The 27257-nt window shown below is 40.3% G+C and overlaps 1 protein-coding gene across 2 annotated transcripts in view; it reads left to right on the top strand.

Annotated features, from left to right (window-relative positions):
* Positions 1-27257, top strand: part of SH3KBP1 (SH3 domain containing kinase binding protein 1) — a 308270-nt gene that overhangs the window by 94231 nt on the left and 186782 nt on the right. For both annotated transcript variants that reach the window (XM_087813683.1, XM_016199360.2), the window contains one exon: positions 24435-24558. In XM_087813683.1, coding sequence (XP_087669809.1) covers positions 24435-24558 — 124 coding nt within the window. The remainder of the gene's footprint in view (positions 1-24434; positions 24559-27257) is intronic.

The raw sequence follows: 27257 nt of genomic DNA on the forward strand, positions 1-27257 counted from the left end.
TGTTGAATTATAAGGTTGTACACCTGAAACACACACACACACACACACACACACACACACACACACACACACACACACACACACACACCATAGACTGCTGGATCCCACCTCGGGGGCTTCTGGTTCAGCAGGTCTGGGGTGGGACCAGAGAATCTGCATTTCTATCAGGTCCCTGAGTGGTGCTGGTGGTTTGGAACCCCATTTCCAAAACCACTGCTCTGGACCTACCCTCTTCCCCTGAAATCACTTCCAAGTAGGTGAAGCAAGGCACAGAAGGACTGGTGTGTTTGAGGCTCTTGCAGCCCGGGGTGATGTCCACACCTCGAATGCAGTGCCTTGTTGTGGTGTGTGTTTGCTCGCTCAGTGGTGACACTTAGCTAATGAACAAGGCTTTGGATAGGCCCTTCAGAGTATAAGGAACAAATTACTTCAAGTAGTGGGACTGAGGTTATTGAGTCATTTAGGGAAGTGGGGAACCCAGAGGATAAGAAAAGAGGCCCCTGGTCCTTAGGGCCTCCTGGGAACTTGATACAGAAAGCCAGCAAGCATGGGGCACTTGAGGGCCTTGGCCTGCTGTGCGCCTTGTATTTCCATTAGCACATGACTGAGCTGAGCATCATAACTGCTCAGCCCCAGCTCTTTCTGTTGACTTCCTCTCCTTCCCATAGGATTTTCCCCTTGGCTCAGGCAGGGAAGCTTCTAGAAGGGCCCCAGTGGCTGCAGGCTCTTGCTCCACATACCCCCAGCCCATCGGTGCTGGAAGCTGTAGTCCTTAATGAAATGGGGAGCAGGCTGTGGGTCCCCAAATTGCGCTATCATCTAGAAGCCTCAAAGGCTTACCTTTTCCATTTACCCCCAAATGCTTAAGGACAACTAATGAGAGCAGGAGAAGGTCAGAGGAGATAGAGGGAATCTTGATTCAACTTTGTCTTAAATGTTGAGTCATCTAACGGGGCTTTCTAGTCTTGGTTGTGGCTGTATGCTGTTTCCCTGTAGATTCAGGTGGCAGGTGGTTGGTGATTTGGTATAAATAAGTTCACTAATATATTAAAATATTCAGGATGGCAAGGGCTCCTGGGAAAACTAAGAGAGGAATTGGCTTAAAGACCCAGGCTGTTGAGCTAGATTTACACTTATTTCTATTGTCTGTCAAGCCAGGGACATCATTTCTTAGTAGATATCTTATCCTCCCATCTATTCCCACTTTTGTAGTAGTTTGCTCCAGAGAGTTGCATCTGTGAGGCAGTATTTTCCTCTTGCTTCCATTCCTCCCCCAGCATCTTCTTTTTAGGCTCTGCTAGGCCACCTGAGCAAGAATCTACAGGCCTAGGTCATAAAATATTTCTGTATCAGATTTTGTTCAACATCATAGGGCGATTTGAGCTCCCCCATGGAATAGTGGACATTTATAAGTGTATGGCATTTTGAGGGTTCCAACTGTAGATGATTTTGAAGAAAGTGTCTTCTGGGGTCTTTATTTTCTGTAAACTGAGAGAAGCAACTAAATATTTTTTGGGGGGGTGGATTCTTGGCACCCTCTGTCATCCTTTGGGCGAGTCACATTCCTGCCTTGCCCTCTTTGGACATGGGGATGAGGACACCATCTTATTTTTGCCAATGGCAAGGGATAAATTAGGCTGCAGTGCTTGAGAATGAAATTATTAAATATCAATGGGAGATAATAAATGTGAAGTAGCTTGCAAATCTTTTGCTTTTATGGCTGTTTCAGTGAAAACACAGCTGCTAAGGTACTTTCCTAGCTGTAATTGAGGAGGTAATTTTCTTTATTGCCATTGAAGCTAGATATTTAGTGTCTTTGAGTCATTAAGAAGCAAAATGGGGATGAGTCTCTGAAACAGATGAACAAACATGGGACAGAGGTGCCTATCATGCAGATGACAACATTGAGGGCCCAGGTATTTCAAATAGACCAACGACCAACTTGTGGGGTAGCTTATTAATGGACTGGAGTTAACACTTGACTGATACAGCTAATTCTTCCATTTGGAGTTAATGTTTGCATTAAATTCTCCCAGTAATGAATGATCTAGAATAAGCAGGCATGTCGGTTTAAGATACAGTGCTAATATTTCACAAGGAACATTGAACGAGGCATGATGTTTAAAAAAATAGTTGAAAATGTGAGGTGAAACTTTCCCCAAAAGGCTTATAGACTAAATAAGAGCAGTTAATTGGTGGAAAATCAAGCCAACCCAATATTTAGACTGTTTAGAGGCCAAGTGAATATGAAAGAAAAGAAATCCTCCTCTAGTTTTGTGACACCATCACTTTCCTGGCATATTGTGGAGTTTTTGATGGTGGTGCGGTTGGTGTTTTACCTCAGCTAGGCTGACAGTGAGGGAGTGTTGCTAGGCATTGACTTCAGTCCTTTTGTAAGTGTACTTGTGAAGACCTGTGGAGAGATTTGCCTCAAGTCAGGGTAGACTGTTTCTGATGAAATACCCCGATGTCAGGCCACAGATGGAATTTCCATACTGGTGATAAATTCTTTGTGAATACTCTGTGCAGCACTACTAGGTGGAGAGGCTTTGGGGGAGGGGAATGGGGGTGATCACTGTTCAGCTGTTAGCTTTACTTATCACTGCCACCCTCAGACGCCCAGATAGAGTGATGCTTACATGCCTCTTGGCAGGTATGGCCATGTTTTGAGGTCTAGCTTTGTCAAGTAAGATGGCCCCTGCAATTATCAGAAGTTTTCTAGTCAAAACATTTCTGGATTTTGCCATAATTTGAGAATATAGTTTTTAAAATGTAAAGGTGAAGCTTCCTTTTTTTGTGTTTTAATAAATTTTCCCAGTTTATTGGGGAACATAGTATAAACTAGAATTTCCTCAGGTTTAAAAGTTAACCAAGTTAGCGTCTCTGAAGATTACCAAAAGGCTGTATGCTAAGATTTATGTTCACTTTGCTCAAATGGTTGTCTGTAAAAGTTAAGATATCAAAACCAGAGCACACACTACAGAATAGGAAATCAAGTGCTTTTATTTATACCAGAAAATAGGAAAAAAATAAAATCAGGGCCAAACCCTCAAAAAAGACTACCGAAAAAGACCTTTCTGTTAGGATTATGGGGAGATTTTTTTGAGTCATGAGGACCATTTGACTCTGGTGACAGTGAAGTCACTGATTTCCCAGGATTCTGCCTCTTCAAGTCGTAGCATTTGTGAATGTTGACAAACAGCTGGTAATTCCATTTTCTACAGAAGGGTAGCACTGGGTGACAGGGTGTTCTCAGGACATGAGCTGCTCCCCAGAGCCACATGCCTTTCACGAGGCAGTGCCATAAGCTGGGACCTGGGGAGGAAACGCCAGCCCAGACCCCGGCTGTTCATTTAGCTCTCATGAAAATGAGGATTCTCATAGATTTGTGTGTGAGTGTGTGTAGGACTGGTGAAATTTGCATTTCAGTTCAGAGATGGGAGCTAACATCTGAGAAAACAGCAGGTAAAAGTTGGCTGTTGAATGTGGATGACTCAGATATGCACATAAATCTGTGGCTTTACAGTTATAGAAAATAAAAATACTTTTCTGCTCAATCTGAATAATTGGTAATGAGGTAGAATTTGGAAGAGTAAGTTGTGATCTAGGACAAAGGAGCCCCTGGAATGAGCTAGAAGTGGGAAGGGGAATGGAACACAGCTGTTAAGGTGACCTGCATGATGGATTGCCTTTAGGGCCTGGGGGATCTCTTCTTATGGGTTTCTCTGCTCTCTGGATGTCTCTCTGTCTCTCTCTGTGTGTGGTCTGTACAGGTGTACCTCATTTTATTGTGCTTTGCTTTACTGCACTTCATAGATATTGCATTCTTATCAATATTGAGGCAGGACTCTCCATCGTTATACCCCTGAAACCTATATAATTTTATTGACCAATGTCACCCCAATAGATTCACCTTTTTTTCTAATTGTATTTAATTTTATTTTTCATCTTTATTGAGGCATAATTGACAAATAAAATTGTAAGCTATTTAGAATGAAAAGAAAAAGACTCTCTCCATCAGGAAAAAGATTATGACTCATTAAAGTTCAGGTGATAGCATTTTTTAGCAATATTTTTTAATTAAGATATGCCCATTGTTTTTAGACATGATGTTATTGCACACTTAATAGACTACAGTATAGTATAAACATAACTTTTATATGCACTGGGAAACCAAAAAAATTGTGTGACTCACTTAATTGTGGTATCCATTTTTTTGTGGCGGCCTGGAACCAAACCCTCAATATGTCCAAGGTCTGCCTGTATTTATCTCTATGCATGTCTCTGTGTGTGTGCATGTCTGTCTGTATGTCTATGCCTCTGTGTGTGTCTGTCCATCTGTGTGTGTGTGTGTGTGTGTGTGTGTGTGTGTGTGTGTGTATGAGTCTATCTGTGGGTCTGTCTCTGTGTCTGGGTCTGTCTGTATGTCTGCGTCTGTGTGTGGTTCTCTCACTCTCCTGGAGTAAATGGGCTGCTCCAGGAGCTCTTGTCAGGCAGAGTGGGCTGGACTACGTTAATGCTACATCTGGTTTCTGACCAGGGCAAAAATGCTACAAGCAGACAAAAATAGGTGCACCTCAAAGCTCTACTCAGTGAACAGGTTTCCTCATGGTCATATGACACCTGTCACAAAGGTGAGGGAAGATGAGGGGGAAGAGAGAGCTGGAAGTTTTGGAGTTGTGTTTAATTTGGGGCTTCCATCCTTCATCCCACCCTTTCCCTGACAAACCACCTACGCGTCTCTCATTTTACATTTCTTTCATCCTTGTTCATCTCCATGGGGTATTTCCAGAAATCTGAATGTTTCCTTCGACTTTCTCTTGTGCAGAAACCATTCCTCCTGGGAGTCATTATTGCAGCGCCCGTTAATTTTCTTGTTCAGTGTTCAGCTTTGCAAAGGAGAGGAAACGAGGGAGTGTGGGCGGTGACGCAGGAAGCTGGGGAAATATCTCTTATTATGTCTAGTATTTTCCCCTTGAATATTTAAAAACTGGCCTGGAGCTGTGTTTGCCTTAATTTTCTGATTGCTATATTTCTTTAGACCTTTCTCCTTCCATTTCTTTTTCTTTTCTTGCTTTTGCCTTGAGGGTCCCAAAGCTTCCCAAAGCTGTTAGAGGTGACCAGTAACTCCCTTTATTGAAACATTGCTCTTCAGCTGTTTGAGCTTATGGCTAGGAATGGGTTTCTCTGAACATCGCTCCTAGAACAGAAGGGACTCTTTTCTTGTTGGTAATAACTTTGAGTTTTTAAAAAGGACATTGTCATCAACAATAATTTAAATAACTTTCCCAAGCTATTTCCCCCTTTTTCTCTTCTATTTTACCAGTGTTTTGAATTTTTTTTACCACCTACATAAGCATTTTCTTTCTTAAGTAATGCACATATTTAAAATTTATAACATGAAGAAAGTAACATGAGATGAAAATAATCTGTCACCCCACCTTTTAGAGATAGCCATGGTTGAGAATTCATTTTCTAGCTCTCTGGTCGTTTGTCTTAAACACAGATAGGTATTTATTATTTTTCTACAAAAATGGGATAATACTGTAGGTGGTGTTTTGTAAGCATTTTTTTTTAATTGTGGTAAAAAACACATAAAATTGTAACCAATTTTTAAAAGCATTGAATACTATCAATATTTTTATTTTTTAGAATAAATACAACTAAAATAAAATATCTAGCAAAGGAGAAAAATTAAAAATAGGGCACTAGAAATATACATTCTTGAAAGAAACAACCCCATTTTACATGGATACAAGGTCTCCATTGTAACCAATTTTTAAGTTTAAGATAACGCCACTTAGTTTTCTACAACATTGACGATGTGTTGCAAGCTTTTTAAAGCTGCCAAACCCTCTCCTCAAAGGCAAGACAGATAGAAGCAGAGCTGTACCATTGAGGCAGGAGTGGGGAGCCTAGGCCCATCCTCTCAAGGTGACGGTCCATAGTTACCCTCCCCATAGCCTTGAGGACTCCTAGACATCACAACTACTCTCAGTAGTCGATTCTTAAAACACACAGCCCTACTTGTTAATATCGTAGATTGCTCTGATTTTCTCATAAAGAACAAATGGTGAATATCCTCCACCTTTAAGAACATTTGTGATTACTTCTCTTGGGTAAGTACCTATAAGTCGAGTTACTGGGTTTAGAGTATGACTGTTTGGTTTGTTTGTTTTTAAAGATATATGATCCTTATTGTCAACTGGTCTCCCCCAAAGTGTGCCAACTTGGAATGCCACCAGTAGCTTGGGAGAAGGCCCCATTCCCCATTCCCTGGGTAGAGTCTCTTTTTAAGATTCAGTGTGTCCTGCAGTGTGTCTCATTATTTGATACATTCATCTCTAGTTACTGCTAAGTTTCTATTTTCATGTGTCTGTTGACCATATGTAGTTCTTCTTTAGTGAACTATCCATTTATAACCTTTGCCTATTTTTAAATTTAGATGTTTGTTCATGAATCCCAGAATAAGAACCCTTGGTCAGTACTGTATGTATACATTTTAAATAAGAGAGGAAAATTATGGGCCAAGATTCTCAGTCAGATTTCAACATGAGAACTTGGAAAGAATAAAATTCTGGATTTGGTCTCTAATTATATAGTATTGGATGTCTTATCTGCCATTTAGAAATGCTCCATAATATAGGGTGTCCCCCAAAAACGTATACACACACTTTGAATAATTATAAAGGCAGTGTTTATTAAAATACATTTCATTTTCAAAATTGAGCTATCAGCTGTTACAGTGTGTATACATTTTTTGGGACACCCTGTATTGATTAGAGAGAAGTCTAAAGCCAATGACTACACTAAGTTTGGAGACACTGCTAGGGGTTTTACTCCGGTACTAAACTGGAATATGATAGTTCAGTATTTTAGTTTATTACAGGCACACACTATATTAAACATCTTCGACTTGAGAAAAACATGAAGTGCCCCATGTGCATTTTGGAACTTAATGTCTTGAGTAATGTCAACCTTACAAATAGCACCATAGCTTTGGGTATCTATACCTGGAAAGTAGTTAAGACATTTTCCCCCTTTCTGTTTGTTTGCCACGTGATGCTAAATCAGTGATAACGTTGATTTGGAAAGGAGCAAAACCCTGCAGTGACTATTTGCAATGAAAAAAGTCATAATGCAGCTTTAAACTAATATTGTTCAATATCATCTTACAGATGAGGTTGAAAGCCTCTTTCTGCTTAACAGGAAGTTTCTCTATTTCAAGAGAGGAAACTTTACATGGATCTTACTTAAAAAATATTTATGTGCTGAACTTGGGCAGACAAGGAAAACAAGATGTAAAATGTTAAGTTCTCTCTGTCTTTTCAACCTGAATGTCTCCAACAGTTACATATAGGTTTTTGTGGTTGTAGGAAGTGTCTGAAATAGTTAATGTTGTACTTATGTGTTGACTTATGAACCAGGCCATGGGATTACTCATCAAAAAATGCAGAATTGGGGGTCAGTGTTGGAAATTTTTGACTCAATTTTAATCTTCCTCCTGTGAACAGCTATTTCATTTTGGGAACTCAGCATATTCTATTTCTTCTAAACATAGACACCACAAATATGTATTTTGTATCTGTTTCTTTTCCTTCAAGGAGAACACAGTTCTTTGCACATATCATCTAAGTGCTAAGACAAGTGCCAGACACACAAAATTATTTGGTGTGTTCAGGAATGCCCATGATACATTCTGTTTGGTTGTGTGGCTTAGCCAGTTACATTAGGTGGATTTTAGCCTTACCCTGAAGTTATGGGGTTGTGGACTGAATTCAGATCTCTCATTGATAAGGTAGGGTGTGAATTATTACTGTGCTCTTTTATTCCCCCTTCAATATATCATGGAGCTTTAAAACAGAGTCACCAGCCTGCCCTTTCTGTATTAACCTTTTGAGGTGCCTCTTATCGTTGAATTGCAGTGGTTATAGTTGGTTGGCCCTAATGAACATAGAGCAACAAGGTAGCTCAGGAGGAAAATACGTCTTGTGATTCTCTTCATCTATGTTGGTGGCTGGGTAAAAATCTCAAATTGCAACTGGCATGTGTGTTTTGTGTGTCCGTATGTTGTGTGTTTGATTGTAATCAATTGGAATATTGATACCAGTGTGATCCATTGTTATCAATACGCCTCCTATGTGTGACCTAAAACCACCCCACTTGTTTGTCAGGCTCCCAGTGTGGGTTCAGGGCAAAATAACCTCTAAGCTAGAAATGCCGAAGCTCTGCAGGAACTGAAGCTAGGTCACTTGGTTGATGTGGGGCAGGGAGAAGGTTTATAATGAGAGGACAAGTTGAGAAATTGTTCTATATCTCAGCCAGTTAATTATGGCAGCTTCCCAGCATGTTCGAGAGGAGAACTGAGAATAACATCAATAGTGATTATTTTCCTTCATTACTTTGTGTACCTGCTATTTACTGTGAACATTCTAGGGAGAAGAGATAGGCAAAGGCAAAATTTTAAAAATCCAGACTCTCAAAGCATGCTTTGTCTATCTTTTCTATCTGCTGGATGAGGGTGGGGCAGGGCTGTCACCAAATTTTTAGATCTATTTTTAAATTTTGAGGACAAATTTTATAAATATGAGCTGCTGCTTTTTAAAAAATCCCTTTCTACTCTAAAAATAGTTTGCTGGGAAAAAGTTTGTAATTGTTTATTAAGAAGAGATTCAGAAATTCAGCTGAGCATTTTTCCTTATAACTAAAGAAAAAAATAATCACCTCAGGGCTACTGTCTGAAAGCAGATGTGGCTTCCTGGGAAAGAAACAAGATTTCTGAGATGTTAATGTAGAAGAAAATTCAGAATTCTCCCTTCTGGCCTCCCTTTTCAATTCTTATCACCAAACTGGTATGTTATACTTTTTTGGGAATGCATTTCATTCTCCCAGGCAGAATGAATAACCCTAGCTTCTGTTCTTATCAGTACCCTTAGTCATAATTGTGTCTCCTGTAACACTTGTATTGTGTTATAATAATTGCTTACATTTACTGTAGGTCAGGCGCTGTTCTAAGCTCAGTTCATGTGTTTCTTTGTTTAGTTGTCATAACAACCCGTAAGTTAGATGCCGCCATTATTGTCATTTTAAAGGTGAAGTAAGCTGTCAAAAATGTATACATACCAATTCTCAGAACCTATGAATATGTTACCTTATGTGGCAAAAGGGACTTTGTAGCTGTGAGGCTCTTAAGGCTTTTAAGATAAGGAGATTAGAATCACCAGGGTCCTTATAAGAGGAAGGCATACAGGCAACAAAAGTAAAACTAGATAAATTTGATTACATGAACATTTGAAACTGCTGTGAAACAAAGGACATAATCAACAGAGTGAAAAGACAATGGAATGGGAGAAAATATTTGCAAATCATGTATCTGATAAGGGCTTAACATCTAGAATAATACAGAAATCTTATAATTCAACAACAATAACAACAAAAACCAAATAACCTGATTAAAAACGGGCAAAGAACCTGCATAGACATTTCTTCAAAGAAGATTTACAGTTGGTCAACAAGCATATGAGAAGATGCTTGATATCATTAATCATTCGGGAAATACAAATTAAAACCACAATGAGATATGACCTCGTACCTATTAGAATGGCTACCAATAAAAAACAAAACAAAACAGAAAATAACAACTGTTGGTGAGAATGTGGAGAAATTGGTGGGAATGTAAAATGGTGCAGATGCTCTAGAAAACAGCATTTTTTTGGTGGTTCCTCAAAAAAAAAATTAAAGATAGAATTACCATGTGATCCAGCAATCCCACTTCTGGGTATACATCCAAAAGAATTTAAAGCAGATTCTCAAAGAGACATTTGTATACCCATTTTCATAACATTATTCACAGTAGCCAAAAGGTGAAAGGAGCCCAAATGTCCATGAATGGATGAATGAATAAGCAAAATATGGTATATGCATACAATAGAAATATTATACAGCATTAAAAAAGAAGAAAATTCTGACACATGCTACAACATAGATGAACTCTGAGGATGTTATGCTAAGTGAAATAAGCTAGTTGCAAAAAGAAAAATACTGTATGATTTCATTTATATGAGGTTTCTAGAGTAGTCAAACTCAGAGATAGAAAGTAGAAGGGTTGTTGCCAGTAGTTCCTGGTACATAGTAGGCACTTCATAGCTTTGAAAGGATTGAATGAGCCTGGCTGGCGTGGCTCAGCAGCTCAACATTGACCTATGGTCCAGGGGATTGAGGTTCCATTCCCGGTCAGGGCACATGCCCAGGTTGCGGGCTCGATCCCCAGCAGAGGGCGTGCAGGAGGCAGCCGATCAATGACACTCTCATCATTGATGTTTCTCTCTCTCTCTCCCCCTCTCTCTTCCTTTCTCTGAAATCAATAAAGACATATTTTTTAAAAAAGAGGAAGGATTGAATGATGATGTTCAATTGCCTTGTCTTCTGTTCCCATGCTGCTCTGTCCTGGAAGCTATAGGGTTATATCTAGGAAGTGTTTTTTTGTCTGTATGTTTTTTTTAAGAAAACATTTTCCTTCCCTGCCATTGTAGGGTGGGTAAGGAGTAGGGTCCTTGAGGTTTTAGTGTCACTTGTGGGGGCCTCTGGGCCTTAGTTGCCCAGTCCCATCACAGAGTGGAGCAATTGTGCATACAGAATGCCAGCCAGGGGTCAGGTTCAGGAGAAAACGAGGATTCTGTTTTTGGTAGAAGATAAGCAGTCTGTTTTGAGAAGAAATGACCAAATTTAGTTGTGACCTATCTGTTAATTAATAGTATTCATCTTTAACCTGTCAGTGCTAAATGAAGGCAGATATATCTAAACACAAATGAAGAGACTCCTGTCTTAGCTTCTATCAGTGGGCAGTTCCCCACTATGAAATACTTCCTCACTCTCAAACCTAAACTTTGGAAACTAGGCACCTAAAATCATTCTAATTCCCAGAATGAGTTATTCTAAGTTGAGCTTTTGGGTGTTCCTTTCTTCTTTGGAGGAGGGGTGGGTGAGGAGGGAGAGGCCTTCCAATAATATGTGTTAACCTTTGCCATAAAATAATTAGAAAAATAACTGGTTTTTTTTCTTTCTTTAAAAATATTTAGTTTTTTTTTTTTTTAGAGAGAGAGAAGGGAGAGAGAGAAACATCAGTCAGTTGCTTCCTGTATGCACCCCGACTGGGGACCGAACCCACAATCTGGGCATGTGCCCTGCCCAGAAATCAAACCAACTGAGTCAGACAGGCCAGGGCTGTTTTTTGTTTGTTTGTTTTTAATAATCTTTGAGTGGAAAAGGCCTTTGCAAATCACATAACAAATCTAAGAAGATCTCAGGGAAAAGATTAGATTTTGCCAAATAAAAATTAGAAACTTCTGTATGGAAAGAAGTAGAATTGATTTAGAGAAGTAGCCAAGTGACAAACGAAAGAAAAATTCTGCAACACATATGAAAGACCACAGGATAATTCTTTAATATTCAGAGAACTTTTAGAAATGAAAGGGAAAAAGGCAAAGTGCTCTGTAGGAGAACTGAGAAAAGACATGAACAAGCAGATCACAGGACTAGAAGGTCCAGTGGATAGTAAGCATATGAAAAGCTGATCGACCATGTTTTTACTAAAGAAATATAAATTATTATAATTTTCTGTTATCAGATTGGCAAAAATTAAGAGGTTTAAAGATACCCAATATGTGGAAACTGGCACTCTTTTGTGCTATTGGTGGGAGTGTAATTGATACAAACTGGAGGTCAATTTGGTATGATCTGTTGACAGTAAGGATACACCACGTGTTTGATACAGAAATGCCACTTCTGGGAATTTGTTTCCCAGTTATACTTGTGTGTATGTGCAAAGTTATAGACCCAGTGATGCTCATTGTAGATTAAACCAAACCTGACATGTTAGCATAGAGGAATGCTGGGGTATGGGGGAAGGGGGCATAAGTGAGCAAAATCATCAACTACCATATTAGGTAACAGATAATGTCCGGAATTGACAAAGCAAAACACAGCAATGCGTACATGTTATTCAGAAGTTAGAGCAGGGAATACTAGAAGCAGTAGCTTGAACTGAAAAGTGACTGTCTCCTAGAAGACAAGGACATAAGAATGGACAAGGAGCTCCTGATATATATATAAATGTTTTCATTACTTTAGCAATGGTGATATTGAGTATTGAAGTAAGAATATACTATAATTTCCTTATATAACTTTTTATTTTCCCTACAGATAATAATTCTTTTTTGTTTGTTGAGTTATCCCAGGACATCCAAATCTTCTCATACCTTGAGCTAAACAGCTCTATAAAATGCCTCTTACTATCTCTCCATCCCCTCCTCCACCCCTAAAAAAAACACACCAGCACCTTCCAACCAGAACTGATTGTTCTTGAAGCTGCTGTCCAGGAAATTACCATCACCTCTCTCATTTTTGACTACCCTGCCTTTTGGGAATCCTTCCCTCTCTTGTTTCACTCACTTGATTTGGTGGAACACACCCTCCAGTAGCTTTCTGAGAGAGCATTTGGAAGTCAATTTTTCAAGACTCCTGCCAGACTAACCACAGTAGGAATTGTATACTAGGAAGTTTTTCCTTTTAATACTCACCCCTTCTTAGTACCTGACCTATGCCCTGCTGATGGAGCCTGATGACAACCCTGGGACCCAGAGGTTGTGCCTTTATCCACTAGATCTCATTTGATCTTCAAAACATTTTAATCTCCCATTTTACAACTAACAAATGTGAGGCACCAGTGTTACACCCTTGGCAGTGTCACAGCCAGAACTTGAACTGAAATGTCAGCTGTCTGAGCCAGTGCTGCTCTTTTCAAACCCAGCTGTTCCTTACTGGAAAGAGAAATAATAGTAGCCGGCCCTGAGTGATGAGTGCCAAGTGCATGGCCATGGATGCAGGGTAAGTCTAATTATGAGGGCCCACTTGTGTCTGGTTCCTGATGTCTTCAGCATTAGTTAGCTATCCCTTACTAGAGTATCTTCCAGTCTTACTGACTGTGCGAGAGAGAGAGACTTATAGTTAGATTTTTATTTTAAGATTTTTTAATTGATATTTAGAGAGAGGAAGGGAGAGGGAGAGGGAGAGAAACATAGATGTGAGGGGGAAACATCGATTTGCTGCCTCCTGCAGGCCCCCCACTGGGGATCAAGCCCGAAACCTGGGCATGTGCCTGGACCAGAAATCAAACCAGCAACCTTTTGGTGCACATGTTGATGCCCAACCAATTGAGCCACCCCAGCCAGGGCTATAGTGATGCTATTAGCTCCTTGTGATAATTAAAGTGCTCTGCCTATCATTCCTATAAGCTCAGTATGATTATTTTTATCCCTACAGTATCTGGTTCCAAGCAATGTAAGAATTTCACTACCCTCTTCTCACTCCTTTTGTGATACAAAACGCCTCATTACTTAGCAGTTTTCTGTTGACTGTACAGTTTAGCATTTGGTCTTTCTGTTAACCAGTCAGGTGACCACACATAGGGTAACTAGATTAACCTGCCCCTCCTCTTCTTTACTGAAACAATATAAAATCTGGTATTCTGTTGGCGCATGCTTTCCTTAGATTAATGATCTTGGAGTTGCTGCATGGAAATCTATGTAGCTCCCTACAGCTCTGAGAAATGAAAATGCCCAGCTGTCTAAAAGCTTTAATCAGGAAATGAGCATGAAATGGCATTGTTTTGTCACGGATTTGGAATAATTTATTCTTGACAATCAAGTTATCTTGCATGCAAATGTATATAAACATCTTTCAACAACCAGTAAACAGGTGCTTTTTTGTTGGTAAAAATTCAAAAATTACTTGGGAGCAATTTTCAAGTCACTGGTCACTTCTGAAAGTTTATTCTGTGGTCATTTTCCTTGTCTCTCCTCTTTTAAATGGCAATTTGGAACTTGGCCTTTTGAAGCAAGCCAAGAGCACTATTAGGAGCACATACATTGGGTGGATGGAGCGTGGTATGATCTTCTCTGACATGGGACTTCCCAGGCTTCAGCCCTTACTCAGCCCTTTATTGCCTGGTCCCCTCTTGGGAGCCACTTCCCATCTGTCAAAGAGAGATAATAACACTCCCTATTTCTTAGTGTGACTATGAGCATTAAATGAGTTGCTCCATGCAAACCGTTAGAACAACACCTTGCTCATAGTATACATAATTGCAAGCTAATTCCATTTTTTTTAGGAGATCCAGGAAAATGAAAAATATATTCCATTTCTTTTTAGATGTAAAAGATCGCATTGCATTTACATTATTCTATTAGCTTATTATTAGTCTTAGAAGCAGTTGTGACTGTAAAATTAATATTGCATTAAATGCCTGTACTGCTTTCCTTTATACATGGCACATAGTAGGCACTCAGATGTCTGTTAATAAATGATAAAGCTAATGACAATGGCTACTATTTATTGAGTGCTTGCTGGCTACCATTTATTGAGTGTCTGAGGATGAAAGATGAGTGAGACCCATTCCTTACCCCTGAGGTGCTCACAGAGTAGCTGAGAGAGAGACTTTATGGACTCATATTTAGTGTACAGGGTTCGGTGCTGTGACAGGGATTCTAACAAAGGGCCAAAGGAACACAAGCTCTTAATCATCATCAAAGCTGTTAAAGATGGCAGAAATGGCTGTTGGACCTCAGGTGTCCTTTCCTTTTTTAATTTTTTTTTTTCTCCAAGAGCAAGCTGTTTACCTAGAACTTGATCCAACAGTTTCTGTGTTTCAGGTAGCACTGCTTCAAGGAGTAGGTGTGATGTTATCAGAAACATTTAAAAAATTTTCAAGAAGAGAGTGATGGAGGAAATACTCACTTCTTGGGGAGCTCAATTTGAGATCGTGTAATTAACACTTTTGAGCATAATTAACCAATCCCAAACTGTTTAATTATTTTTTCTTATTTTTGTCTTTAAATTTTTTAAAATTATAGTTGACATACAATATTATATAAGTTTCAGGTTTTATGTACTTTACAAAATGATCCCCTGGGTAAGTCTAATACCCATACATTAGTTATTACAATCTTATTGACTATATTTCCTGTGCTGTACTTTACATTCTCATAGCTTATTTTATATCTGGAAGCTTGTACTTACCAATCCCCTTCACCTTTTTCTCCCATTCCCCTCCCCCTTCCCATCTGGCAACCATCAGTTCTTTGTATCTATGAGCTTGCTTATTTTTAGATCCCACATATAAGTGAAGTCATACAGTATTTGTCTTTGTTCATCTTTCTTATTTCACTTAGCATACCTTCTAGGTCCACTCATATTGTCACAAATGGTAAGATTTTATTCTTTTTATGGCTGTATATGTACATATGTATATATGTACCATGTTTTCTTTATCCAGTTATCTATCAGTGGACGCCTAGGTTGCTTCCATATCTTGGCTATTGTAAATAATGCTTCAATGAATTAGTGTTTTTGATTTCTTTGGAAAAATACCCAGAGGTGGGATTGCTGGGTCATATATTTCTTTCTTTCTTTTTAAAAAAAATTATCTTTATTGTTGAAAGTATTTCAGGTGTCCCCTTTTCCCCATTGATCCCCTTTGCTCTGCACCCACCTCCCCCCCCCCCAGGCTTTCCTTCACCACACTAATGCCTGTGTCCATGGGTTATGCATACATGCATATAAGTTCTTAGGTTAATCTCTCCTCACCCCACCCCCACCCCCACCCCCACCCCCACCTTCCCTCTGAGATTTGTCAGTCTGCTCCATGCTTCTGTGACTCTGCTTCTATATATATATTTTTAATATATCTTTATTGATTTCAGAGAGAGGAAAGGAGAGGGAGAGAGGGAGATAGAAACAACAGTGATGAGAGAGTCATTGATCTGCTGCAGCCCACAACACGAGCATGTGCCCTGACCGGGAATCGAACCCTGATTGCCTGGATCCTAGGTCGACGCTCAACCGCTGAGCCACGCCCGGCCAGGCTCTGCTTCTATTTTTGAGGAATCTCCATCCAAACTCTTGTTACTTGCACTCCGGCCACCAAAGTGAACTGTACCTACCCATAATAAAACTACAAATAAGATTTAATATTGCCTCTTTATATGCATTTTGTTTTTCTGGGTTTTCATGTCATTAGTTATACTTATAGCTCAAAAAATTTGAATTTTGTATCACATAATTGAAAAAAATTGGTTATTGGGCCTGGTGTGATTTCCCCAACATCTTAACTTTCCAGTCTCCTCTTCTTGATGAAATATATAGACTGAAGAGCTTTCTTTTAACTGTTTGTATTCATATGTACTGCTATTGTGACCAGCAGCATTGGGATTTTTAAAACTAGTAGAGGAAGTTATATAACCAAGCCATATTAGAGGCCAGTGTCAACTCTTCCTGTTTGCAGAAGGAGTATCCGTTAATAGTCTAATGAATGGGAAATAGTAAACACATTTCAATGATTAATTTTTAAATTAATTAAAATTTTTTATAACTAATACAGGCACATGGTATCAATTAGCAGGGACAAAATATACGCTTTCCCTGTCTCTTGGCAACCCTTTTCCCATCCTTGGAGGCAGCCTCAGTTATCAGTTTGTTGTTCTGTATTACACAATGAAGTGTGCACATGCTCATGCAAATGCTAGCATACATTATTAGGCTTTTTTATCTAGCAACATGTCTTGGCAGTCATCCTTATTGATATTTACAGACCAGCCTCATTCTTAGAGAGTCACATGGTTTGGATTTATCATAATTCATGTAACCAGTTGTCTACTGACACACATTTATGTTCTTTCAGTCTTTTGCTAATTTAAGCAATGCCATAACGATTAATCTTGTACATATGCTGTTTTGCACATGTGCAAGTAAGTTTGCAGTTTAAATTCCTAGAAGTAGAAATGCTGAGTCAAAAGGCGTAGATATTTAAATTTTTGATAGATAATTGCCACATTGCTTCCCACAGAGGTTGTACTGATTTATATTTATATACCAATTTATACTCTTATTGGAAAGTATGAGAGGGTATCTATCTCTACACCATTGCCAAAATTATATTTTCAATTTTTTTGCTGCCAATCTGACAGATAAAAAATGATGTCTCACATCAGTGGAACCAATAAATTCACTGGTTATTGGAGAGGTCCATTGAGAACCTTTATGGTATTTAATATCAAGGAAAAAATGATTTCTCATTATAATTTAAAAATTGTATACCTTCCACTCTGTCTAGGCTGTCAACTTCTGGGAAGTTTGTGGTTGCTCTTCTCCATATCTCTTATACTTACTCTTTACATGAATACCAGCTGTGTACCAGGCACTGTACTGTGTGCTGTGAAAACAGAGTATTCTGAGAGCCCAGATTCTAGTGAAAGGGCTTGTGTAAACATTATAATATAGTGGGTGTAAATGCTATAATTTTAGGTATAAGAAAATAGCCAGAAGGATTTGGGGTTCTGTATAGTGAGCACGGCACAGATATTGTCAAATGAATCCCAGTGTAATTTGGATTTCTCTTATGAGCGTGGTTAAGCATCTTTCATAGTTTTGAGTCTTTTTTTCTGTATGAATTTTCCTTTGCTATTTTTTCTGTTGGGTTATTGATCTCTTTGCTGATATTTGTAGAAAGAGATCTCTGTAATCGCACTATTCCTCCACTTTCTGTCTTTGTTGGTGAATTTTCTTTCTTTCTTTTTTTTTTTTTAAACACGTTTTCATTGATTTTTTAGAGAGAAAGGAATGAAGAGGGAGAGAGAGAAAAAAACACATCAATGTGAGAGAGAAACACTGATCAGTTGCCTCCTGCATGCCCTCTGCTGGGGATTGAGCTGGCAACCCGTGCATGTACCCTGACCAGGAACTGAACTGGTGACCTCTTAGGTGCATGGGACAGTGCTCAACCAACTGAGCCACACTGACCAGGCTGAATTTTCTTTTCTTTTTCTTTTATTTTCTATATTGTATTTATACTTTTTGTAATTCATCTGCCCTTTGTTTTGTAACTTCTGGATTCGGTGTCAGTGTCAAATAGTCTTTCCCACTCTGAGATTGTAAAATCTTTCTCTCATGTGTTCTTCTACTGCTTTTAAGCTTTAAATTTTAAATAACTACATTTATTTTCAATGTCTAATATTCACAGTCTAATAAAGAAATAAGTATTGCTTGTTTTAAAAAATGAGGCACTATGTGAATTTTCTTACTGTATCTTCTGCCTACCACTCTTAAGTCAGGTCTGTACCCTGTGAGATGAGAAGTTGATTGTGAACCAGTGAACACCAGTTGTATCATTGTAGGGATGACACAGATTTCCATGTTTTTGTAGCTTTGGGCTGAATTGAAAATGCTTCCCCTTGTCTGTAGATAGTTGTCCTGCTGATAACACTCTGCTAAATTGGCCATTTACTTGACAAATATTTATTAAGTGCCCACTAAAGCATGTCCAAACAGCTGGTTGGTATTGACACCCTTTGATCCAGTGGTAATGATCTAGCTGTTCAGAAAGGAATGGACATTATATATAAAGATATAGAGATGACTGTCGTGAAGGAAATTGTGTTGCATATCCAGCAACTGTGTTACCTCTTTGGGACATGAAGATAGCCATTCTTATCTTTGTTTGGTATCTAGTCCTTATTGAGCTCTTGGCAGCATTCATTCCTGTCATGCAAGTCAAGAACTTCTTGACTGGGTTTTTGTTATAAGTGATTCTTGGGAAATAATACCGCAAATATATGAATTTGCAAATATGTGGTTGAAGATTTACATAGAAACATGACAATAGGTACCCTGTTACATTAAACACACACACACACACTTTCCTTGTTTGCTTTGAGTCAAAAATATCTTGGTTATATTTATGAAGATATGTTAGAGTACTTTTCTGAGTGGCAGCATATTTTGTACATATAAGAAAGCCATTGTGGTATGAGACGTCAATGTGGTTTCGCTATGTAATTTTTAGGGGAAATGAGGAAATATTTCAAGCATTGGTAAAAGACGGAAACTGAATAGCAAATACCAGTGTCCCTGCCACGCCACTTTATCAAATCCTCATAGTTTGCTGTATTACTTCAGACAGTGAATATATATATTTTTTCTTTACAAATCTCTCTAATGAAGTTGTTCCATTTCATGGTTCAACAGCATGGGTATTTTTTGAAAATTGTGATAATGAGATATATTTTTTTAAAGAAACAGAATCTGACAGATACAGCTGAAGCTCCCCTGGTGCTCTGCTGTTGCTATCAGCATACTTGCGGTGTCTTCCCAGGTGATTTGAGGCTGACTGGCCTTTTGTGAAGGGAGCCAAATGCTGGGAAAGCACAGTTCTGCAAGCAGAGGATGTTTGTGGGGTGGCTGCTTCTCCAACTTGCCTTTTGCAGGGGGTGGTGGGCAGGGAGATATGCAAAGGGAGGCAATGTGCTATTCTAGGATTCTGTAGCTATTCAAAATTCTCTTGATCAGTAGATTTGGTGTAAGGGTTTGTTTTTAGCGATTTCCTTTTATCTCCTGCCAGTGGTAATTTTGCCAAAGGTTTTCCATGAACTAGTGTAGGGGCACAGCTGTGATCCCACAGCCACAGCCAGCTCTAAAGGAAGCCTTACCTCCAGAAAGAAGGTATGAAGGTCCTTTCCCTGCTCGGCATCTACCCTGAATGAGGGGACCCTGCCCAGCCTCAGTAATGTAGAGAGAAGCTCAGGACCAGCATTAATGGCTGGTCAGGGTTGCGCCGAGCTCCCCCTGCTGTCAGAGGTACATCCTGCTCCATGTGCCTGTACTGTTGGTGGCAGGAGAGAAGGAAATACTGCAAGACGTGAGGAAAGCAGCTGAGGTGAAGAGGAAGGACGCTCTGGCAGGATACTCAGCTGGTTGTGTCACTTAGATGAGATGCCCCTTGGCTCCTGCACTTGGTGCATCTGGCATATTCTCACCGTTCATCTCCTTAATGTTGATCCCAGAAAGCTTTCCTCCCCCTGGTATGAACTTTAAAACACACAAGCCCTAGCTTTTCATGTTTTTCACCTTCTAGGACAAAATATGAGCACATTTTGATTTAAAAGAATCTGTCTTCTGGTTTAAGCATTTATGTTCTTTTAAATTGAAATAGCATAGAATGAAGTGCAGAGATCTTAGAAATACAGTTCAATGAATTTTTAGGTGTGTGTACACCTGTGCAACCATCACCCACACCAAATTATAGAACATTTTCATCCTCCCAGCAGGGCTTTCTTGTACCTTTTGCAGTCAGTACCTGAGGGCAACAGGGTAACTGCTGTTCGGAGATCTCTCACCACCAATTAGTTCAGCCTGTTGTTAAACTCCACATCAGTGGAATCATATAGTATGGCATCTTTTTGGTCTGGCTTCTTTCACTCAACAGTCTGACTGTGAAGTTCATCTGTGTTGTTAAATGTAGTTCTTTTTATAGCAGTTGCTACTTAATGATAACATTAATAATGACAATAAATAATTTGTGTACTACTCTCCAATTCACTGATTCTGAAGATATCTCTATGATAGTGTCAAAGCATTTAGCATTAGACTGTTTTCAGAGACAGAAGAGCTGCTTAGAGTCTCAGTATTGCCCCTGAGTTCACCCACCTAATAAATGATGATGCCAGGGTATTTTTTTAACTAATAGTATCCTCCTTTCCATTTACTGTGAAGCCTGTGTCTTAACTTGGGTAAAGTTGGTGGAAGACATAAAAGATAAGAGGAGGGAGGCCCCCAAACTGGACCTTCATTGGTGTTTTACTGTATGATATTTTGGTTAATTGGAAGAAATTAAGGTTCAACCCAGCCAACCCCCCAGCACATGCATAGTATGTAATAGATGGGGAGGGAGAGGAGAAAAGTAGCCGACTTGCCTCAGCAGCCAGCCACATTCTGGCAACTCCACTTATCAGAACACAGACTATGCTAGTTTAGCTCCCAGTTGCGTACAGATTATGCGTTTGCCCAGTGAGGCTGCTGTTTGCAGGCTGCTAAATGTGTGTCAGAGAATTTTTGCTAGAGTGGCATTATTGGAGCTTTATGGCCTCCAGATGTGGGGGAACCATCTTGGACTCTGAACAGCATAGTGCTTTGGGAAGCAGAAATGGTGTGAGTTCTCCTTCCCCTTTACTCAGGCAGTCCTTGCCATGTAGCTTAAATGTCGATGCAACATCAATATCTTATTGATGGCCTTAATTTTACTGTACATGCTCAGTTTCCATTGTTAAGGCATCAGATGTGAGATCAAGAGAAACTGGGTTTCCTTTACCTCCTAAAGAGTTTTGCTGATACCCAACTATTCTTTAGTGTCTTTAAGCAAATACAGTCATTGCTGATTTATATATGTAGGCATTTAGGATTACTATACACCCCTGTGGCCCACAAACCTGGCCCAAGGTATAGCCTCTACCACTCGGCTTCAAGTTCTTAACAAATGGTTAAAAGTATAGGCTTAGTGGTCAAAATGCTGAGTTGAGGGTTGGGGGCTAGGAACACTCAGACCCAGGAAATCCAGAGTCCCACCACATGGATCAGAACCTCAGAGAGCTCCAGGTGGCCAGATGCTGGCAGCTGGAGGCAGGAGTTACTCCAGTGCCAATTCCACCCTCCTCTGCAGCAAAGAGCTTTTTTTGTGTAGGTGGTAAGGGGCGTCAAGGATTTGGGTCTCAGTACTCGTAGGCTTATGGATAAATCAATACATTGCAATCTTTAGGATGGAGGGAAGTGAAGATTCCCACTGGAGGCACAGGTGGAGTGATTTTGAGTCTCTTTGCTCTAGCTATGACAGCAGTTTTTCCTAAGAGGTGAGGTGTAGCAGGAGAGCTCTGCTGCAGTAAGCGTTGGCATGCAAGTATCTGAGTCCCTGCTTTCAATTCTTCAGGGTATACAGCTAGGAGTGGAAGTGCTTGGTCATATGGTAGTTCTTTTATCCACAGTGGCTGTACCATTTTACATTCCCACCAGCAATGTACTCCACATCCTCATTAACACTTGTTTTACTTTTTATAAAAAAAATTCTTGCCATCTTAGTGAGTATGAAGGGGTATCTCATTATGATTTTGATTTGCATTTCCCTGATGACGAATGGTGTTGAGCATCTATTCATGAGATTATTTGCCATTTGTATATCTTCTTTGGAGAAATGTCTATTCAAGTTCATGTTTTTAAGGCAGTATGGGAAGAATGGAGAGAAACAGAGAGATTGAGGAAGTAGCTAGAGCCCATCTGGGTGACTGGTTAGATATGGGGATTAACACTGAATTTTCTAGCCTGGATAAGTGGGTAGATGATGGACTGTCAAGCAAAATAGCTCCCTCTCTCCCAGAGAAGGGGTTGGATGGATGGGAGATGCTCCGGTTGGGTGGGGCTGTGTTGAGCCTGGTATACCTGGGTGTTGTATAGGCAGAGAGCCTACAGGATGTAGTGCCACACCCACGTGCCTGATAGGTTTCTCCAGAAAAAATACAGGGCACATTTTAAGTTTTGGCTCCTCCCTGCTTCCATCTAAAAATCAACTTGAGAAATTTAGTTGTCATTAGGCTTCTGTATCTGGCAAATGTAAACAATCATTGTGGGAACAAAGGAATCTGGGATTTATTAACTAACCCCACTCCTGGTGCTGGTTTCTCTGACCTTAAACACCTGATTGATCAGATCAGTCTTTCCAAGTGCATGGGATGTGAGCATTCTTAAAAACCCTGGCTTCTGAAGCCAGCTCCAACAATCACCTCAGTCTCTCCAGCATTCACCCCTCTCTGACCCTTCCCCAACTGTGTGCCATTAGCTGTTAGTGCTAAGCAAATGCTTGCCATATGGCCTATGACCCGCTGAATTTCTCTGAATTACTCGTCAGCAACATTGGATGCTATATCACTGCATTATGCGGTGTCCAGTCATATTCACATTGCAATGGAAAGTAAGATTTGAGCAACTGTTCTACCCCCAAGGAACCAGCTGCTGGGGAATGAGCCCCACGGTGGCTTGTTTTCTTTACTTCTAGAGCCATAGGCTGGCAGCTGCCACTAAGAAAGCATCCCATCATGTGGCTCAGGCAGGCAATGTTTGCAGATTGTCCCCTGATGCCATCTGCCAGTGGAGCTGCAGAAACCCCCGGCAACTGCTGTTTTAGCAGGTGCTGGGGCTGCTGAGGTGGGAGTCCGTGTACATAGGCACGCATGCACACAGCTTTGTGCTGTGTTAGCCTGGGGTGCCAGCTGAAACTCTCAACCCAGCAAAGTGCCAGCCGCAGTTGCTGGTTTCCGGTGGGGCCCTGGGGAGGGAGGAAGCGAAGGAGGGAGGGAAGGAGGACAAAACTGTTATGAACTGAGCCAGCCATCCAGCAATTGGAGACTTGACTATGGTAATGTTGCTGTGTAGGAAGCTGCCAGGCAGTGGCTGTGTTTTGACAAGCTTTTGTTCTTTTCTTTCTGCCTCTGCCCCAGCTGAATGGTGGTCCCCTATCTAATTTACCATCTTCATGCTCATTCCATAAAAGTAGCCCCTCCTCATTTCTTGCCCCTTGCTCTTTCTAAATAACACCTCTCATCCTTGAGCCTTCCTGCCACTCAGCCACACTTTGGGTCTAACCCTTTAGCTTTCTTTTTCACCGAGTCATTGTGATCACAGATTCGCACAAGCCCAGAAACCCCCTGCTCCAGATCTGTAGTTTGTGAATTACTATCGTTTCAGGCTATTAATGCTTTTGAAAAGAATTGTGTAAATTATTAAAGCAATTTTAAATCATTGTATCAGCCATCAGTCTTTAAAAATCTGTACCTTAATGGAGCTTTGACACAAGACCTCCTAGAGCACACTTCTGTAGAGGGCCTGGTATTTTAGGCTTTGATCTCTGTTCCAACTACTCAGCTCTGTTGCGTAGCATCAAAGCAGACGTAGAAAATACTTAAACAAACAAAGGTGGTTTTGTTGTAATGAAGCTTTATTTATAAAAACAGGTGGCAGGCTATAGTTTGCTGATCGTGGCCTACAATGACAGTTTTTATTTCAGTTTATTATCCTTATATTTTTCTTTGTCAAGAGCTTAAAAAACCAGAGGAACTTTATGACTAAATGAACTTAAATCATCTTCTTTGGGTTTTAGCATAATTGTGAGTACAATGGTTAGTTGGGAATCTACTTCTCTAAACCCCTGCTGGGAAGAATAGAAACCAAAAGGCTTTTAAGGGATGACAAAGGGAGAGAGAGAGAGAGAGGGAGACACATTGGTTGCCCCCTGCATGCATCCTGACTGGGGCCAGGGATCAAGCCAACAACCAAGGTACATACCCTTGTCCTAAATCGAACCCACGACCCTTCAGTCCATGGGCTGATGCTCTAACCACTGAGCAAAACTGGCTAGGGCTAGAAAATGGTGTTTTTAAAACATCATGTTATACTGAGTTGAGGTCATTATAGTTGATTTCCAGAAAACTGAAGCATAAGATCGTCAAAGCAACATTTTAAAATTTCAAACTACAATCTTGTTTTTATTTTATCTATCCTCACAGGAAATAAAGAAAGAGATGAAGAAAGACCCTCTCTCCAGCAAAGCTCCAGAAAAGCCCATGCACGAAGCATCCAGTGGAAATGCTTTGCTGTCTTCTGAAACAATTTTGAGAACCAATAAGAGAGGTATGGAAAAGAAGAAAGAGCCCCTTCCCCACACATGTACCAAAAACCAAGACTTCTGGGTGAACTGTGTCAAATTTCAAATTGCTGAAAAATTAACTGACATTTGCCCTTTGGGGTTTTTTTAGTATACATTTTGAACATACACAGGGCAAGTAATAGTTACAATAACTATAATAAAGGAACTAATAATATTTTATGACAATGGGAAAGTAGACTAAATTTGTAAATGATGATTTTTCTAGGACTTTAACTTTTGCTTTCATATCAGTTTTTATGGATGGAAGGTGACTATAGAGAATGCTATGGTACAGGCTGAGCTGGCTGTGTCTGGCCATGCTCTCTTTTTAATATAGGGACAGGCTTTATCAGGGTCTTTCTCTTTCTAACCACTGGGCTCCTGAACACACACCTTGTCTCTGTCAGTTCAGGAGGCAGTATGTATAAAGGTAGAGCTCATCCATCTAACCAAGAGACCTTTAACCATTTGTTTCCCTCTTTTGAGACCTCAAGGCAGATTTTTAGGTATCAGCTTATTCGAGTTTTATTATCTCCCATATCCCCACTTTGTGACGTTGTTGTTTGAAATGATAGGAGAGAGAATATAGGACTGCAGAGAGGACTCAGCTCAATTTTAGATTCTGGTTACACCAGACTCCCTGGGTTTTTCCCAACCCTGCCCTCATGATGAATCAACCAGGGTACACACTAAGCCTGCCCACAGTAGGTGAGCATTCAGCTGCAGGCTTTTCACGGGCTTATTACTTCCTTAAAGAGAAATACAGAGCTGGAAAAAGTAGGCGCAGGAAATGTATTAGCAAAGAGTTCCATTAAGAAAAGAAGACAAGTTTACATAACCACAGTGAAGAACAGCTAATCTTTCATAAAATTTGGACAGCATAGGAATTTGTCCAATAAACTGCCCATTGATCATAGTGCTGGAGACATTAGCTTTGTGTCTCCCTTCCTTCCTGCTTCTTCCTCTACCCCTTCCAGCTGCCCTGGGTTACATTTCCTTTTTTTGAATTACTCAGATTTAATATTGGCTAGAGGCCCACAATGGTTAGCAGCTATAGGATCTCTCCTCCCCTCCCCTCCCCTCCCCTCCCCTCCCCTCCCCTCCCCTCCCCTCCCCTCCCCCCCTCCCCCCCCTTCCCCCCCCTCCCCCCCCTTCCCCCTCCTCCCTCCCTCCCTCCCTCCCTCCCTCCCTCCCTCCCTCCCTCCCTCCCTCCCTTCCTTCCTTCCTTCCTTCCTTCCTTCCTTCCTTCCTTCCTTCCTTCCTTCCTTCCTTCCTTCCTTCCTTCCTTCCTTCGTTCCTCTTACCAATGCAAGACATTTCCTATTTTAAGAATTAAGCGTACTTTGCTGTAAACCTATAGTCATCCCCAAAAGTGTTTCCTGCATTCTTGAAAATAAGTTTCAGGACTCCTGAGGCTGGCCTGCCCTCATCAAATTTGGAGAGCTAGAGCTCAGTGAGTCTTTGTACATGTCTCCAAACCTCCCCTGCTGATCTGAGCCCTCTGGTTCCTCCTAATGCTTCTGGGGGCAGTGGGCTGAGGAACTGCATACAAGTTGATCAGCGGCAAGGCCTCTCTGCTAGCCCTGTTTTGTAAAGTAAATAAAAGAATTAAGGTAATTAATTAAATTTAACAAGATAAGGGATTAATTAAGAAATTAAGGTAATTATCTGGATGAGTTTGGTCAAATTACCTGAGAACTTTAAATCAACGAAGGAATCGAACTTTTCAGACAATTGTCTCTTTACAACTAAAAATCTGGCCTTTGCGGTCCCCTATGAAGTTTTTCATTAACCAAAAATATGGCATTAAGAGGGGTGGCTTACTGACTGTGTTCCTTTTTTTACGACTTCACCTTAGGCCTGCAGCCTGATACTGACCAAGCTTTTACTCTTAGGTGTTTTATATAATGAATCTGCCAGTGGCTCTGAGACCTTAGCACATGGGGGCATTCTGTAAATATGAAACACATAGCACATCATCTTCATTATGTCACAGGCTTCACACCGACCCCCGGGGTCACCTGGGCCCAACATAAATTTCCAGTTGAAGGGAAGCATTGTGTATCAGGGTTAGGGCCGTCTTCAGCCCTGCCCCCACCCGTCAAGACTACCAGGATCCTACTACTCCTTATGCGGAACAGCGGGTGGATTGATTGGCCTTGTCAGGCCAGATAAATAGTTCATTGTGCTGAGCTCAAAAGCTACATTTTTTTCCCACCCCAAATCAATGAAAAACCACTTTTTTTTCTTAAAACAAGGATCAGAGGCTAAATCTGTGGAACGATTCTAGTTACTTGGAGACACTTCCGTCCAAACAATTTTTCAAGTTTTATGAGTTATTGTAAATCACCAAAGTCTCCTCCTTCTTTTTATTTCCATTAAGCTTTGTCCCTAGAGATCTCTCAGATGTTTTGTCTATTGCTATTGTTATAGAGGGGAATTGCTTTCAGAGTTTAGTAACAGCTTGCTTTGATTTCTTACAGTATATGAGTCTACCCTGTGAGAACTTAATAGAGTTAACACATGTTCTTTTTCTTTATCAAAGATGAGATGGCTACTTTATATGGGCCTTATCATTTGATAGAGGCTTAGCGTTGGTTTAATAAAGAAAGATCAAAGTCTGTTTCTATGATGAGTCTGAAATTGAACCACTTTATTGGGTCTTGAGCTTGAGATAGATTTA

Source organism: Miniopterus natalensis, chromosome X (assembly GCF_054644295.1).
Source record: "Miniopterus natalensis isolate mMinNat1 chromosome X, mMinNat1.hap1, whole genome shotgun sequence".
Taxonomy (NCBI): Eukaryota; Metazoa; Chordata; class Mammalia; order Chiroptera; family Miniopteridae; genus Miniopterus; species Miniopterus natalensis.